Below are 18,441 nucleotides of genomic sequence, written 5' to 3'. Positions count from 1 at the left end.
AATAAAAATATGGATGAATAGCTGGTAAAACTGTAACAGTACTTACCAGTATTTACCAAATACTTTAATGCCCTGGAAAAGTAAATCCCTGGATGTTTCCTTTTGATTACACAGGGGACTAGATCGTATGTACCATCGTGGAAGGGCAAGGGAGGAACCTCTCCTTCCCTAAACAACAAAATGGCCGAGGAGCTGCCAAGCCTCCTCCAGCCACCCTCAGGTAAGGCCCCAGCAAGTTTCCCTCTCCCCGCCTCATCTCGCGGGCAGAGCACACAGCCAGGGGCCACGCACCGGCCGCCTCCGGCAGCGGGGCAGGTGGCGCTACCAGCCCCGGGGGCCGGTGCCCTGGGCCTGGGCGGGGCGGCGGGCAGGCCGGCCACGTTCCACCACCCCGGGGCGAGGCGGAGGGGGCGAGGCGTGAAGCCTCGCTAGCCTTCGTAACAATAGAAGGGGAGGAAGCGGGCCGACACCCCGTCGATGAAAACCGCCCAGGAGGCCGGGCCAGGTCCCTGCAGCGAGGCCTCGAGCGAGGCCCAGCCCTCCGCTGCCCGCAGATAACGGGCGACGGGGCCGGCGGGCAGAGCCGCCGCCGCCGGCCCTCCCAGCGCTCTCCGCGCCTCTACATTTGCATACTTTTACCTTTGCGCCCAGGAGTGGCCAATCAGCGGGCGCAGCGGCGGGCGCCGCTCACCTGCTGCGGCCGCGCCCGCTGGCTGGCGGCCGGCGGGGGGCGGGGCGGCGGCGGCGGCCTCCTGCAGCGCGGTTCCCCGGCGGCGGCAGCGGCGGCAGCAGCGGCGCGATGGTGTGCGGTGGCTTCGCCTGCTCCAAGAACTGCCTCTGCGCCCTCAACCTGCTCTACACGGTGCGTGGCCGCCGCGCTGAGGCGAGGCGAGGCGGCGGGAGGGGCGCAGGCTGCCCCGGTGGGGACTCCCTCGCCCTGCGGGTTCCGCCGCCGGGTGGGTAGGGGAGGTGGCGGGGCTCACTCCGGCCTGAGGCGGCCTTCGCTCGGTGGGCTGGTGCTGAAGGGGCTGGGGGGGGCTCCAAGCCGCGGCCGCCGCCCGGTCGCGGCCTCCGGCTGGGGGGGGTGTGGCACCGGTCAGGCCGGGCTTTGTCACCGCGGGGACGTGGCTCCCCGGGATCAAAATCCAGGGCGGTCCGGGAGCGGGGCACGGCAAGCGCTGCCTGCCTGGGGCGGGGGGTGTCTCATCTCCTGCGTCCCCCCCCGGCGGGCCGGGCTGGTCTGGGGCGGGGGCGGCCCCGTGGCGAGGGGAGGCCCGGTCCGCCGGTGCCCTTTTTCCCCGTCTGGAAAGGTCGCTGCGCCAACCCAGGCGTGAACGGGGAAGGCTTTATTTTGCTATTCCTCAGCCAAGGAGCAGCACTGAAATAAGAGCAGCAGAGTGACAAGTGCCATGTCGGTGTATTGGGCCCTACGAGACCCGTACAGACCAAAGCACACTGGGGGGGTGGGGTGGGGTGGGCTGGAGAGGCCCCCAGCTCCCTGGTAAGCGGGCTTCCCTGCTCTCGCTGGGGTGGACCAGCGAGTTACAACGTCTGGCAGCTTCGGGGCACTGGGAACATGGGGGGGGGGCGGGAAGTAGTATGCTAAACTGAAATAACTGACTTGCTGGGGATCTCCAGGCAGGTGCCTGGTTTTGTTCGGGCAGGTTGGAGGACCTATTTCCAACAGAGAACAATGAAATCTCCAATTATGGTATACCTGTGGGTTTTTTTCTCGTTATCTATTTTAAAATGGCACAGAAATAGCAAGAAACAGGACTAGGTGTAATGGCTTCCTCTCACAGCACTTCTGGAGAGGTAGTATGTCCTCTCATGTTTCATGTTAACAACCATGCTTGGAGATGACTTTCGGCAGACTGAAATTGGGGCAGCCAGTGCTTGCGGGCAGTTGTATCAGTGCTTTTCTGACGCACTGCCTGATCTCGACTGAAGGCGAGACAGGAGCACGAACAGGTCTAATGCTGTTCATCAGAACAAACAGTTCTCGTAGCTGGCGGTTACTGGACCTGATGGTAATCACCAAGACAGAGCATGAATGGATGTGGAAATGCCTGTGCTGAAGCCAGAGTTATTATTATACTTTTTGGTGTATGAGGTGACCCGCCTTCCCTCAGGAAAGAGCAAAACAAAAACCTTAATATAGGAGAGGATGTGCTATTGCGCGTGCTTCCTTGGAGGAGCTTGCGGAGTGGAGTATGTCCTGAAAAAGTCTCTGGAGCACGCTTAGAGAGCCCAGCCTACCCGCTGTGAAAGTCACCCAGGATCCCTGTGATGCTATGGGTTGCCCCAGCCAGAATACAGGGGAGCAGGTAGGCATTGCCTTGTTTGCCATCTGTGGTTGGAGGTAAGTTCAGTGTACATAGAATGTCATGATGAAGGTAAGTTAGAAACATAGAGTAGCCCAGGTTGGAAGGGACCTCGAAAGATCATCTTGGCCAACTTTTCGTGGGATTGCCCCATTCCAATGGATGGTTTATAGGTGAATTGTCCCATCCCAATTTCTCTTTTCAGTAAACCAGAGGTTAATGCAAGACTTCTTTTTGTTATTGTTATTATTATTTCCCGAGTGAGAGAAATCTGGATCTTTCTAACATAATACATGCACAAATCTCATTTTGATGTCATGTGGACAGCAGGTGTTTTTTCTGAAGACACCATCACTTATTCCTACAGCTATATATTAACCAGGTGTAAGGGGTTTGGTAGGTCTTTTGGGCATATTTGGCCTCAGCAAGGGTGGGTTGATCTTTGGGACCTCTGTAGTTCTATTTGTGATACCTGTACAATGCACTTACGACTTTAATCTTGCTCTGATGTCTTCTTGAGTAGAATTTACTTTGTGGGTGTCACTTGGTAATTCTTTCATCTGACCTATGCAGAACATACATTTTTGCTGAAGGGAAGGAATGACTTTGAATTATAGTAACTGGAATATCCGATTGTTATTGCTTGTGTTGCTTATTAGTTATAAGCAAGTTACAAGACTAATGCTTTTAAATTCTAAGTTGCGGAAATAACATTTAAGGTGTTTAGTTGGCCTGGTGGAGTTCATCTAGCAAAATGGGTGGGCTTCTCTGCTCCTTGGTTAGACAAAAACCTGACAATATAAGACTGGGGTTGCAACAGCACAATGAATGATGGGCTTATTTTTTCCCAGCAGAAGACAACCAGAGCAAGGACATCATCATCATCTTTTTAAACAATGTTAATTCACAGTAATAATTGGTGGGGAGTAGCGGGGGTAAGCAATGATATAAGGTCAAATAGGTAACACTTCTTGAATGTTTTTCTAGCATCGATGTGTCTGTATCACGTGCTTGGGATGAATTAACCCTCAGAACTGTATTTTGGGCGTAATCATTTATATTCTGCTTTTCTTTAAATCACTCGTAGAATAGGATACTGGAGCTTGATTTGGTTTTGTTTTTTTTTTTTTTTTAAAAAAAAAAAAAATGCTGTCTTGTTTTACTCTTCACGGTAGTACACCAAGAAAATTATATGTCCTGGCAGTAATAAATCAGTTACTGGTTTAGGGCAAGAAACCAGAAACCCACTAACCTAATTGCTCACTTAACATTCTTTTCAGATGGTACTTTGCTGATGACTTTTGGTTCTTCTCTGGACTAAGTGAATGTCCTTAGGCCCTAATTCTATTTTTAAATTTATTTTATATGAGTAATTCTGGCATCTATGCTGAGTCTTGCTGACTTCAGTATGGTTCCTTATGGGTATTAGAAGAGTAGAGAAAAATAATTGAGACTATTTGTTGACTCAGTGTGTATATAATGACATGTATTGCTGGGATAAAGTCTTGCATGGAAGAACTTCTGCGTACAAGGACCCTTGTTTCGGCTATCTGACCAATTTTGTCTTTATTTATTCAATCATTTTTACATTTCCCATTGAATGGCAAACCCATACAAACTGTTTAAAATGCCTGTCCACAGAGGTCAGCCAAATTCAAGGATGTGTATGTAACTCAAAACTTCCAGTCTTCCAGGTATGAGAACCCTAGATGCTGGCTCCGCCAATATTTGCTCACTTTAACCAGATGAGGATTTCCTTGTGTTCATTCGAAGGAAGTCTTGAGTAGTTGTGTTGAAGTGTGAACAGTTGATATCTTATTTCAAAGTAGATTCTCAGAAAGGAAAGGGAAATTCCTAAGTCCTAGCTAGCGATGAAAGATTCAAGTGGTAACTGGGCCACAAGATTAAATATTTTTTTAAAAAAACCACACTGACAGTCAGTTCATTTGGATGGTGTGTGCTGGTTTTGTCACCCAGCAGCTACTTAATTATTGCTGCAGCAGCAAACATGAACTGTTTGTTGTCAGTATGTAAACATCTTGCCTTTGTTTTGATAAGCAGGCTTTCAGTTTTTCTTATACCTAGAGTGGCCATTTGATTTAAAGTAAAACATACGGTACCTTTACCATTAAAAGTGTGTATTTTAGTAGCATAGAGTTAATTCCACAGGAGCATCCATGTTTCCTCTTAATACTAGAAAGTAGTTTTATCAAAATCATTTACTTTTTATAATACTTTGCTCTCTGAACTTGTTTTCTAGGTTGCCTATTAAGTGTCCCGGTTTTTATATCACTTTCCAAAGCATTGTATTTGAAAGGTTTTTTTTTTCCTGTTGCTACCTGTTGTTCTCTGGGTGCAGTATTTATTGAAAGCTTAATTAGTGCATTTCTGCCCTCTTTATCAAAATTGCTTTTCCTGTATTATGGAAGTATACAAAGATGAGGACAGAAATTACCAGATTTGGACAGCACGTTTGGCATGGTAGGGTTTTTAATAGTGTTTGTCTTAGTTGCAGCATTCCCAACAGAGGGGCAAGCGTGTTGCATCTTCTGTGCAGACCTGCTAGCTTCATCTCTCTTCTCTCTGCATAGGGGAAACCTGGTGTTCGAGGCAGGGTGAACATCTGGATTTTCCTAGGGAAAGGGAATGTAACTGTTTTCTGTGTTTTCAGATAATTCGTGACCATTGTAGTGGCTCTGCGGAGCCAGGTACTAGCGAACAGGAATTAGAGAAACACAGTTCTTGCCTCATGTGGCAATTTCTTTCACAGTGGTAAATGAACCTGTGATCTCTGTGTTCAGTTCCATTTTGGTTTGTATAAGTTTTGTTTGTTCAGAAGCGACCAGTAAATACCCTGCTGTTTACTGTGTCTGATGGTGTCCAGTCAGCATTTAGGAGTGCATAGTCAAGAGTTTGCCCCAGCACCAGCTTGTGCTGGGCTGGTCTAGCTCATCGTCCTAACTGGATGCTCAGCAGATGGGACAGGTTGCCTTGGAGCCATTTCGGTCATTCTAAAGGACATTTTGAACGCGGCACTATAAGCTGTGCTATCTAGTCTTGACGTGTAAATAAAACAGTGGTATAGAAGCTCCCAGGTATGTGGCAGGAAAGGTTAACGTTGGTCATGCCAATTTAGCCTCGGGGTTTTTTGTTTTCAATGGCAAACCTTCATTGGAAGGTTTCTAGGCTCACACTTGAGAACACAGAAAAGTGACTACAGTAAAAATACATATTTTAAGACTTTCCATCAGTGCTTGGGAATGCCCTCAGCTATGCCGTGTGTCAGTTTATAGCCAAAGTGACGGCAGTTTGTGGTAGCAGATCAGCATTGAGACGTGCTGCGTCTGTAGACCAGATATGAATGGGTTTTGGTTTTTCACTTGTCTTGGCGGAGTGCGTAGTGGCATTTGGAGCTAGGAAGGCAGTCCATGTTCAGTGAAAGAACTGGAGAACAACAGGGCACAGAAGAAGGAGGCTATATGGAGCATGGTATGTTTTGATACCAGTGATGTTTTCAGCCATCCTAGCAGTGCAGGTGGACGCTTTAAAACCAGAACAATTACTGAGAAGCCCTTTGAATGCCCTGTAGTAGCCTTGTAGCTTAAATTATTAGTTGTGTTCTTTCTACTGTTGTTTTTGTGTTGAGAGAGATGTATGTGTAGAAGAAGGATCCATGGGATCATCGAGCTTCCTGAAAACATTCCACAACTTCTTAAAAAACAACAAACAAGCAAGCAAAAGTAAACATTTCAGAAGATAGTTGTTCCCGCTACACAGCAGAAAGCTTGCATTTCCAAAGACCAGGGAGTATGAAACAAGGGTTAAATCTCACCCACTAACATGAAAGAAGCTTGTTACATGGGCAAAACCAATTTGATCCTAATTATTGGCCAGTAACATGAAGAACTCTGAACCAGGCCATTAAACTGAAAGAACTGGCTTTCGTGATAAGAGACAGGAATGCTGCCTTTCACATAAATTGCTTGTTCCACATTATGTGTCTCAAGGCTGTTCAGTAACCAGACTACTGATCACTCCTCATTTAAATAAGTCGCCTAAAGGTGGAAGATTTTGCTTTCTGTTAGAAATCCTTTGGAGGTAGCCAGAGCTTTCCTTACGGCTCAGCCTTTACTGTGCTCTCAGTAAAGCTGAAGAAGTACTGTAAGGAGATAAAGTTGCTTACAGTTTGGCTAGCTTACAGCTGTGATGGAAATCAATTTAGCTTAGTCTTAGCTTGCTAAAGATGCACCACTATATACTGCCTGTTGTTTTAATGTGGTTTTAGATGAAGTGCAGGGGACCAGAAGAATTGTCTTCTAGATTCTCTATGGCTGTGCGGAAATCGTTGGCCAAGTTGAAGGGAAGGGTGGTGGAAATCTCTACTTTCAAAATATGTACCATTTGAGGTTTAAACTTTAAAGCGCCCTTAAAAGAAGTGGAATATGAACTTACATGTGGAGAGAGAGGTTAGGGAGGATGTGTTTTATCATGTGTGTAATCTCTCTGGTTTTAGTTCCTGTTCCATATCCAGCCTGACAGCTATTCTGTAAACACTTCTTTGCTGATACCAGTGTAAATGCTGTATAATCTCTTTACCCAGGGAATGGTGAGGCTGTATTTCTTGAAATTTAAGTTCTGAAATGCAGTTTTTACTAACTCCTTTTTGGACTGAGGCTACAAGAAAATAGTGAGAACAGTAACTTCTGCGTATGACTTCCTTCCTAGCGAGCAGTCCAAGCTAATTGAAATGCTGAAAAGTTGTTAGTTAGTCGAAACAGCAGATTTGCCTGTGGCTTGCTGTTGAAAGAAGGAGGAACTGGTTTTGGCATTTGAATTCTCAGTGGCGTGGTCTAGAGAAATAATTTCTTAGTATCTTGGTTTTTTCTTGTAATGTAGACTACAAGGTTGTGGTTAAGTACACAAGGGGTAAGTGTGAAGAGAAGTACATTTTTCCAGTACAGGAGTAAGGGAAATGAGCAGCTATGTACAGAGGAGAACTTGGATTTAAAGAATAGAGCAAATTAGGAGAAATTTTTTTTTTTGTAGAAGTAGTAATTTATGCAGCAGTAAGGGGAAAGAAAACCCTGACATGTGCTGTAAAGGCTAATGTTTTAATCATGTTAATAAGAAGTTAACTGGAGAACAGGACAATCAAACTTGTGATGACTTTACCTCTGTGACAAATAAGTTCTTCTTTGTCTAGAAATTGTTATTTTTGAAACATCTCTGAAGTTCAAATGTGTGTGTATGTATATATATATATATGTATAAAAAAATATGATGGAAGTCACTTAAAGTGGAGTCTGATGCATTCCACTGATCTTTAACTTACAGTTCCTAAAATCTTTCCTATAGAGATGTTGACATTGGAGTAACATTTTGTCTATTGGCAAGATGCTTGATTTTCTTAATTTTTTTTTTTACTCCATAGAAAAAGTACTCAATCTCATAGTGAAAACTACTGATCTTCACTTAGGATTTGTGCTACCTATAGGTTTGTTCTGGTAAAGCATTTACTTAATTTCAAATCGATGAGTTTATATATTTGATTACGCTAAGCCCATGTTTGTGTGTTTGGTTTTTAATTAAGGTTGCTAGAGTTTGTATTGATGGAGAAGATAGTATATGGTAAATGAGGATATTACATTTAAAATACTAGCTGTCACCCCCACAAATGCACACACTTCCCATGGCTCTGTGTTGCTTTTCTGGTTTGTGGGCAGGATGTGCTTGTAAGATCTTTCTGTGAGACAGATTGCTCCAGCTTGAGATTGTAATAAATTCTTTTGCTCTTTATGTCTGTTGACTTTCTATGTAAACATGCCTTAAGTGAATGGGACCTTTTAAATCACTTCTGAGAACAAGACTTGTACTTGTGTTTTTGAAGCTGTATAAGTACTTCTGAAGAATCATTCATTGCTCTTTTATTGAGAGACCTTCTTACTGCTTGTAAGAAGGTGTTTTGTTGATATGGGGTTTAGGAGCTGGTGATCTCTATTTAATGAGCCAGACAGTATGGAAGAGTCCTTGGTCAGTGCTAAATCTATCCCTTATCTGCCTGTTAAAACTTTGATTTTTGATGTGGAGTGTGGCAAAGCTTCCATGGTGGAAGAGCTGGCTGTAGTGTGTGGGAGTGTTCGTTGGAAGGGACTTCTGGGGCTCATCTGTCCAGGCTCCTGCTCAGAGCAGAATTATGAATAACACTCATTTGCCAGCTGTGGCTTTGTCTACTGAGTCTTGAAAACCTCCTGAGAACAAAGATTATCACCTCTCCGAGTACGACACCAAACCACCTTGCAGATGTGTTTTCTAATGTCCACTCTGAACCTCCCAAGCCATTACTTGTGGTTGTTGCCTCTTGTTTTGTGGTCAGTCAATATGAGAAGAGTTTGCCTCCATTGTTTTTGTAATATGCCTTCAGCTTCAGTTGCTATTAGATTATCCCTAGGCTGCCTCTTTGTCAGACTAAACAAACCCAGCTCCATCACCTGCTTCTCAAACATCATCCTCAAGGCTCCAGGCCATTTTGGTGACTCTTTCCAGGTTCTCAAATTCCTTCTCAACCTGGGGGGCTTGAAACAGTCTCACCAGCATTGAGTTTCCTTTGATTGCACTCCTTTTGGCTTTCCCTATTTGCAATGAGAGCAAACTCTTGGCTCATATTCAACTTGGCAACCAGTGTGATCCCCAGGTCTATCTCAATAAGGCTGTTGTTCAACCGGTCTGTTCCCAGGCTCCACTGAAGCATCACAGGAGCAGAATTTTGCACTTCATGAGGTTCCTGTTGGCTTATTCTCAAGTTTATCAAGGTCCATCTGAGTTGCATCTCCATTTGGAGAGACAATCACTTGTCTTGTTTACTATTATCCACAAATTTTCTGAGGATTCATTCTGTCTTACCACCCAGGTTGTTGATGAAGACACTGTATGATATTGGCCCCAATATCAGCCTTTGTGGTGCTCCTTACCTGCTACCAGCTGTATGCTGAGCCATCGATTACTACCCTTTAAGCTCAGCAGTCCAGCCCCTTGTCATTCAGTCTAACAGGCCATTTCTCCAACCCATGCCTTTTCAGCTTACTAATGAGACTACAGTGGGAAACTGGATCAGTCGTAATCACTAAAAACTGGATTGTGATTTCACGAATTTCTGGTAGATTTATCAAGCAAATATTTGAAGTGTTAGTAACCAAAGCTATCTTTATGTAAGTGATGCTGTTTTCTTTGGGGGAGTTCTGGTGCTGTGAAATGTGGTTTCAGTAAACTAAAACGTGACATTCAGAAGCTCCGTAGAGAGTCCTTTTTCCTTTATTTAACAAAGTATGTGACTTTTTAAGAAGTAAATAAAGCTTGTAGGTTTAGAATGTATGTATTACTCATCTGAAAGTAGTTAGGGTCTCTACGTAATTTTGTTTCAAGTACATTTTACTACAAAGTTTTAGCTTCATTTTTAGAAATATTGCATCTGAATCCTTTTGTTTCAAAACACTGGAATAAGCATTGTTGAGTAGTCATTTCTAGCAGCTAAATAGTGGCTAATGCTATGAGCCTTGCATTGTTTTACAAACTTGTAAAACCTCTTTCCAAAACAGCTTAAGTTATTTTTCCTGTTTGTAGTAGTGTGCATTTACTTTAGTTTTTCACATTATGGCTCAACATTCAAATTGTCTAATCCAAACCTGAAAATGAAAGAATAACCATCATTTCATCTTTCAGTCAATGTGCAGAGGAGGCAGGAACTTAATATTAAATCTTTTCTGGAATGGTTTCTAAACCTGCAGTCTCCACTTCAGTTTTGAAACATGAGGTCGGTTTTCCACAATTGTAAGTGGCCAAAATTGGAGTAGCCGATAGTTATTTTGCTCCAAATCATGTATCTGCCTGACTGGATACAGCATTTTCACATCACTTGCCAACCAGAGCCCAATAACATGGACCTGTGATCGTACTGAATTTCCAGATGTTTTAAGGAATTAGACAATGGACAACTTTGTCATGTGAAAGAAGAGAAAATAATAGCCTTGGTATTGTGGAGTTAAAGCTTGAAAATGAGGCTGATGTCTCTAAAACTAGAACGTGATCAAAAGAGAAACTAAACTTTTTAATGTTGTTTTATTTTTCAAAGCTGGTCACCTGATTCCTGAACATCTGGGGTTCAACAATGAGTTTAAAAGCCAGAGAGGCTTTTTTCCCACTTGAAAACCATAGCAGTTCTAGATTTAGTATGTAGCTCTTTCTACCACAGAAGCTTTTTGGCCCAGGGAGTCATGGTAATAACTTCTAGTGTCATATACACTAATTTCACATACATATCCTCAGAGTAATGGAAGCTGAGATGAGTAACAGCAGCAAGATGTAACCGCTACACTGCAACACATGCACTGCATTTATCAAATAGGTGTTTTAAGCACAGATTTTGTTTAGGTCTCTTCTTTTGATTTTGATACTTTAAGAATAAAACTCATTTCATCTAATGGTTTTAGACCTCCTATGAAATGAACAAAGAGCTGAACAAATATACATTTTGGTATCCTGGAGGCAGATTGGTGAAAATAAAGATTTGCAGTCGTAGCTCAGGCCAGAGAAAGAAGTACTTGTGAAAATCATGAAGAACGAATTTTCTTCTGCTTTTCTTTGTGAAATAAATTGAAATTTGCCATTGCCTTTGAGATTTTTTTATGAGATAACACTTCAGAGAGCTGTGTAGTGGCAGTGTGAGTTCAGTGCTTAGAAGCTGATGCAGAGCATGGGACATCAGCCAGCACTTTCTGATTGGAAATTGGGTTATGGGATTTCTTTTGTTGTTCACTTCTGACACTTAACGTGGAAAAATAAATCTTCCCAGTGGTATGAGACAATGAAATAAAGTGAATGGACATAGATCGGAACAGGTAGATCTTGCACTTAACTGTCTGATTAGCAAGGCTAATGTTTAACATGGTAACATCAGGAAGTTTATAGCCTTGTGCAGCATGCATTCAGAAAATCTGTCTGTGGCAGAGCCAAGGCTTTTTGTTTTGTTTTATTTTTTCTCCCCCCCCATCTGTAATTTAGATTCATGACATCTTGGCCCAGTGTTTTAGTTTTAACTAAACATGGTGATTAAGCGTTTTTGTTTGAGAAACAAAGACAAAATTAATCCTAAAACTCTACTGGTATTGAACAATTCCTTTGAATTTTATGTCATTCTTTTGTCTCTTCACGTGGTAAGAGAGAGGTGTAAGTATGACAAATATTCTCCTTTTCTTCTTGCAGATCTCTTGAATTTCTCCTGTGGATTTGGTAAAAACATTTTTTGAGGCATGTTCCTATGTTAACACACGAAAAAAACACCCACTGTGTTTTGATCTTGATGAGCATCACTATTTGTTTTACTAGCTTTCTTGATGTTATCTTAGATTTCCACATTTCGAAAGCAGCATTGCATAGGTTAGTCTTCTGAAAGGTACTTAAGTTGAAAAAATACACAGGCATATTTGGTATTAAAACCAACAAAAATGCCCTGCTGTACTGAAATGATGGGTAAGTTAGAAATTTCCTTTTTTTTTTCTTTTTTTTTTCCACCCCTCTGGATAAGCAGTAAAATGTCATGAGATATGTCTTGTTTGAATGGAAACTGGTGAGCAAGTGTAAGTGCTTGCTCTGTCGAATAAAGCCAAGTAGTTGGACTAGACTAAGCACTTACGGTGTTGTTTTGGATTTGTTTGTTGTTTGTTTTTTTTTTTTAATAATGATACAACTTCTGGGTATTTTTTGGTGAGGTCAGGGTTTTGGAAAGTTAAAACTTGCATGTTGAATTGGTGTTATTTAACAGAGAACGTAATGGCGATATGTTACACATAGGTCTAACTGTTTCAAACAAGAGAGTGTTAGGCATCTTGCGTATTGGACATCTGGGTTGGCTTTGTCTGCTGCTTCCCTCCTGCTGTACCTCATTATAGATTTCTCTGAGGCTTTTCATGTTGGAATTTTTTTTTGTTCTGTGTTTTTGGCATGGAAACAGGAAAGGCTGGAGCTTCCTGCCCATATAAACAATAAATCCCAGTAAACTAACTGGGACAGATTCTGCCTGCCTTCCCTGAATACCATCTTTAAAAGGAAGGAAACAGCATAAGAGCGTTTTGAGTATTGAAATAGGATTGACTTCATAGTAGAGCTATTTTCTTGAAGAAATACGTAGCAGAGACAGGGCACCTTTATTGTCTTACTAAATGAAGTCCTTGAGATACAGATCTAAAAAGTATTTTTGTGTGATCTTGTTAACTGTTGTGATATATCATCAACTACGTATAAGCTTCTCTAATGAATTAATACAGCTGTATTCCTGATGACAGTAAGTTTTGGCAAAGTGCACTTTTTCACATGTTCAGAGCTATGGACCTGTATATCCTATTTTCTTTAAATACACTGCCTGTGTTTCAGAAGACGTCTGGAATTCTCATTCTTCCATTCTGTGAATCAAAGCCAATGATTTTAGCTTATTTGTCAGTTCTGTTATAATCCACGCTTCAGTTCAGTGTCTCTAGTCAGTCACAGATGATGCAACATGGCTTGACTTGTAGGTAGATTGAGTTGTAACAGCTCCACATTAACAGTGTTGAAGAATATGTATGCCTTAAAACATCTGGAACTGAAGTTCTCTCTATGATGAAGTGTAGGATTGGTTTGTTTAGGGTTGTGCTTCTTCTCTTTGCACTGGAAAGAAAAATTGTACCTTTCTAATAACAACTTTAATCTAAAGAATGTAGCTGTATGTAGGTTGAGCCTCTTTTAATACGCAGACTAACTTTTTGTTTTCTCTTCCTTCTAGCTGGTAAGCCTGCTGCTGATTGGAATTGCGGCATGGGGAATCGGCTTTGGCCTCATCTCTAGTTTCAGAGTTGTTGGAGTGGCAATTGCAGTAGGAATCTTCCTCTTCCTTATTGCCTTAGTCGGATTGATTGGTGCGGTGAAACATCATCAAGTATTGCTATTCTTTGTATCCTTCTAATGCATTACGTGGATCACAGCTTGGTTCAAGCCATGTAAACAACTTGCTCTGTCAGCTGAGACTGATGCGGAAGGTGCTTCAGAAACAGAACAGAAATTCACAATCTTATTTTGGTCAAGTGCAATCTAAATTAAACTTCCTTCCCATTTAACCTTATACCAGCTTCCTTTTTTCCTCCCTTGTTTGTGCTCTGAAGACATAAGTATTCACATCTCCTCTTTTTAAAAATTAAACTACTTTAATTTTTAAATACTGTCACTGTGTCACACGTGCCTCTTACTGTGTGCTCAACCCTACACCAAGCTAGAGTATGTGAGCTATTACCGTTTAACGGTAGAGAAAGGTGATACTTCCAGGTAGCAAGCTGGTTGTAGCTGGCAGGCAAATGAATTGTGGGTAATACAGGCTGTCAAGAAGCACTTTCTTTTCATACCTAGTCTTTAATTGCGAACCCAGACTAGAATGAGCACTGGCCGCCTCAGTGTGCTTTGCTGCCCCTTTATGCTTACTTACACTCTGTAAGCAGCCTGTGGTGCTGCCTTGCATAACAAAATTGATCTGTTCGGATGAGAAGAGATTCATCAGATAAAATTCTTATTTTTCTGGTTGCGGTCTATGAATAAGTCGTGACCTCCACTTTACAAACAGTTTAATTGCGTGAGATAAGTATCTGCCTCTGAACACAGTAGCCAAATTGTGAAGACAGTGCCCAACTTTCAAAATGTGATCTTTAGTATCAAAGTTTGTTCTTTTTGTTTTATACTGTTTTCAGATGCATTAGTCCAAAAGTGTGTGAGGCTGTGTTGCAAAAGCAACTTGCACTTTTTTTTTTAAATTAGGCTAAAGTTATCTTTTGTAATTAATTACAAGACTATGTCATTGAAGAAAAAAAAATTCTGATTGTGCAATACCCAGAAAAGTATTTTCTTTACTACTTTATTTAAATGAAGTATCTTGAAATGACAACATGAGTCCCTAAAGCTGGAGAAATTGACTGTAGATTTTTCTCTCTCAAAGCTCCTTTTATTAACACCTCTGCTTATGTTGTCTTGCTAGGCAAGAAACACCTAACCCAGAAATACCAGCTATGTATAGTAGTAGCTAAAAAGAGATAATATATGGTGATTGAGTTCTGGGAACATTATTTGGGTCATCTTTTCCACATCCAGTTAGAATTTACTTCTATAGTTCTTTTGTTTTAAAGAACCTATTGTTATCCAATGAAATAAGGAATACCATTAGGCATATGTATTATAAAAGTAAAATTAATTTGAGAGTATATCCTTAACTACTGTTTCCAGTACATGATTATTCTTTTGCTAGTCTTTATTGTCCAGTTTTCTGTCTCCTGTGCCTGTTTGGCACTAAACAAGGAACAGCAGGTAAGAAAAGTTTCCTGACTTTTCAGTTAATCTATAGCATACTGTAAATATATGTATATGTACATACACACACACACACACACATTTATATATAGTCTTCCACAAAATGGGGAGAGCATATTTTAAGAAAATCAGCATTATTCTTTTAAATAAGGACTAGACCTTAGGCAGTGCTTGGCTCTGGTAGCTAGAAAGAAATACATCTGGGCCCTAAAATGACTTTCAGCTGTCTTTTTTTTTTTAAATTGTTTTGGTTTTAAGCTTCCTGTCTAGGTTTATGGCCACAAGTGTAGCAGCATGGTGTCTTGACTATCTCATGTGTTCAGCAATTCCAGATAAGCTGATGAAATCTACAATAATCATAATGTAAAGATGATAAAGCCACTGAATTGTTCTTGTGTAACCAAAAAGGTCATAACTGCATTAGGAACAGAGGTGACCTTTAAGTGTGAAAGTAAAACCAGCTTCCATGGGGTCTGGAGACTTAATTCTTAGTGCATAAGAAGCAGGCAAGGGTACAGTGACTAAATAATCAGCTTTTACATGTAATACATGTAAGTGCACTTTTTGTTTAAAGTCTGAGCAGTCGCAGTGAGATTAGTTGCATGTCCCATTACTAGTGCTCTTGTTGGGTTTAGGAGAAAGAAAAGAAGAAAATTAATTATAACCATGAATGTGCTGCTGCTAGGTGCTACTATTTCATTAGCTATACAGGCTGTTTGAACATTCAAATCATTCTTTAATATATTATCCTGTTAGACTTCAGGATCTGACGGTTTTAGTTAGGGAATTATCAAGCTGGCCTAGTATATTGTTTTCCAGTGAAATGCAAAACAGTTCAATTAATATAATATGTATTTGCTTATGCCTTCTAGAGTCAACTCCTAGAGGTGGGATGGAATAACACTAACAGCGCGAGAACAGATATTGAGAGAAATCTGAATTGTTGTGGATTCAGAGTTTTTGATCCAAATGAAACCTGCTCCTCTGTAAGTTCTTCAAGCATGAAAAAACTTACAGCTTTGTTGTGTTTGTTCAAATATGTACAACTGTTTTCATAGTTGCAGAAATCAGAGGTTTTTAAGAAATGTGTAAGGTAGTTCTTACAATGATACTAAGCTCTTTAGTTAATTTATTGGAAACATAATCATACAGCACTCTGCAAAGGTTGTACTCCATTGTCATTTATATACTTTCTTTTCTGGAGTCTCTTAAAACTGCTAGAGTTTTGTCCGTGGCTGGCAGTCTTTTATAGAGCTAACTAGATGCTTTCAATCAATGAACTGGCATCAGAAAATGGAGTGCAATTCTCTGTTTGTATCTGCTACAGGATTGTTTTAGAAGTCACCAGTGTCAACCATGTGCACCGATAATAGAAGAGTATTCTGGAATGGTGCTGAGATTTGTTGGAGGCATAGGACTCTTCTTCAGTTTTACAGAGGTAAGTGAGTAGGAGGTTAGAAAATTGAGTGCTTTTTCCCCACTTTTAAGGCTTTGTTTTGTGAAACAATTAATTTTAGGGGGTTTATTACAGGAACTCTCAGTACTACCTCAGGAATCAATAATTAATTAAGTCAAATTTTTCCAGCTATCAGCTTGTTTAAGTCTGCCAAAAGGAGGTCTTGTCTTTATTCAACACTGGGAGTTCTTGCAACTTTGTTATTTAGACTGCAAACCGCAACTAAATACCACATTAAAATGTTGTGCCCTAAGGTTTAAGTTTTGCAGAAAGTTAGCTATTCAGGTTTACCATTCTCCAAAAGTAATAAAAAGAGTGCCATTGCTTTACCTTGTTCCCCTGTTCTTCCCGCCTCCCCCCACCCGTGCACACACACAGTCTTTGGGGTTTTTTGGTTTTGGGATATTTTTTTTTTGTGCCTCCTGTAGTACAAAGATACAGTATCATGATGAGTGAACTGTATTTTAAACATCACGTTAAAAAGGTCTTTGACTCTCTGCTTTAGTATCCAGATGATACATATGCGTGCTGTATTGATTGGTGGATAAAAGTTCTCAGAGCAGGTCTTTCATAACCCCACGTTACAGCATGTGAAAATACTCCTCCTGCTGCTTAGTGCAGTTTTCAGAAGTAGATATTACAGCAACAAGAGAGATACAGCAACTTAAACAGAATCACTCTGACATCTGCCCTCAATTTCTCTACTAAAAATGTGAAGCTACTGGGAGGGGAGAAGGTGGTTGGGGGGAATGACAAGATTTGAAAATGTACTAGAAAAATAGCCTTATAGTTAAATGGTAACTGTAAAATGAAACAATTTGGATAATTTGTTTATCATTACACTAAAAACAGATTAATGAATATTTATTATTTAGGGAAGGGGAAGAATAATTTAACACTAGACATGCCGATGGGAAATAATTTGCATTGCATTGCGGATACAGTTTTGGCTTGTTGGGTTTGTTCTTCTTTCTGTTGCTAGGTATGAATTCTTTCTGAGAAGGTGCATTCTTTTTTCTAATTAAGAAAGCTGGTGTGTGGTTGTGCAATTTTAGCAATAATAAAATAACCTAAAACTTGTGTACTGGAAATTCATTGTCAGGATTTTATGTTTAAAACAAATTTTGTAAAACTGATGGAAGATGGGATAGAGACCCTCTGCTTAATAATATCTTTGTTTTTTGTTTTCAGATTCTGGGAGTCTGGCTGACGTATAGATACAGGAACCAAAAGGATCCCCGTGCAAACCCTAGTGCATTTCTTTGATAAGTTTATAAAGGACTGAATCTTCTCTCTGTACCCTCTACTTCAAAATACTGATTCTCCATAGTTTGGTATTTCTCCATAATAGGAATTCTACATGTATCCAAAAGAAAACTTTATTTCCATAAGAAATTTGTAGTTTTCATATTTAATTTCCCACTGTTTTTCGTCTGAGAATCTCTATCTTGAAGTAGACTGGTGCATTCAGTAGCTGGGCAGAGTCAGACTGATGCTCTGAGCTGGTTAAATAACTCTGTTAAGACTTCGGTAATTGATGTGGTGAACTCTATACAGTGAGTTTTATAGCACTACTGGCTTCTCTGGTGTCCGAAAAAACCCAAAAGTATTTTCTGCTGTATTCATTGATTACAAAAATTCACATGATTTCTTATTAAAATGATAAAAATACATGGTGGATGGTTGGACTGTATGATTTGATTAGGCTATAGGATGAACTCTGGTCAACTGTTTTGTCTTAATAATGGTCTCCCACTTTCCTGTTAAGGTAAAAATAGAAGCTAAAGATGTTATTTTCTGTAGTGCACATAAGTGTATGTTAATGACTACTGTAGCCTTCACCCCTCCCCTTCCCTGTTTGTTTTGGCTTTCTGGTAGCTTTAGAGTTTTGTTGAGAATAAGATAATTCTTTACTTTTTAATGGATATTTTCACTATGAGAACCATGAATGAAGAAAACCAGGAGAATGTAATCTGCAGCTGATTAACTTGAAACTTTTTTTTCTTTGACAAGTGAATGAAGTTTTGGTATTTGCACATCAGAATCAATAGTGGTCTGTCTTCTTTAATGTAAGAAACTTGATGTCTGGAAAGTTGTACAGGTTTTTTTTTCAGATGGTGTAAAATTATTGTTGTAATAACTCAGCAGTGTATATTCCTCTGTCATCCAACTAACAGTCTTGATTTCATGAGAGATTGAATGATGTGTAAAAGAGAAAGAAAGGAGGGAAAAAAAAAAACTAAAAAAAAAAAAAAAAGGTGGTTTCCAGTAGTTTGTTTTAAAAAA

General features: G+C 40.7%; 1 protein-coding gene across 1 annotated transcript; it reads left to right on the top strand.

Annotated features, from left to right (window-relative positions):
- The first annotated feature begins 347 nt into the window (after positions 1-347).
- TSPAN13 (tetraspanin 13) lies at positions 348-18,199 on the top strand. Its single transcript, XM_075143635.1, has 6 exons — positions 348-862; positions 13,135-13,302; positions 14,616-14,696; positions 15,572-15,685; positions 16,027-16,137; positions 17,347-18,199. The coding sequence occupies exons 1-6, from the start codon at positions 800-802 to the stop codon at positions 17,419-17,421; spliced, it is 612 nt and encodes a 203-aa protein (XP_074999736.1). The 5' UTR covers positions 348-799; the 3' UTR covers positions 17,422-18,199.
- The last annotated feature ends 242 nt before the right edge of the window (positions 18,200-18,441 follow it).

Source organism: Calonectris borealis, chromosome 2 (genome assembly GCF_964195595.1).
Source record: "Calonectris borealis chromosome 2, bCalBor7.hap1.2, whole genome shotgun sequence".
NCBI lineage: Eukaryota > Metazoa > Chordata > Aves > Procellariiformes > Procellariidae > Calonectris > Calonectris borealis.
The sequence above is the reverse complement of the archived record's forward strand: the minus strand, read 5'-3'. Positions and strand labels throughout refer to the sequence as shown.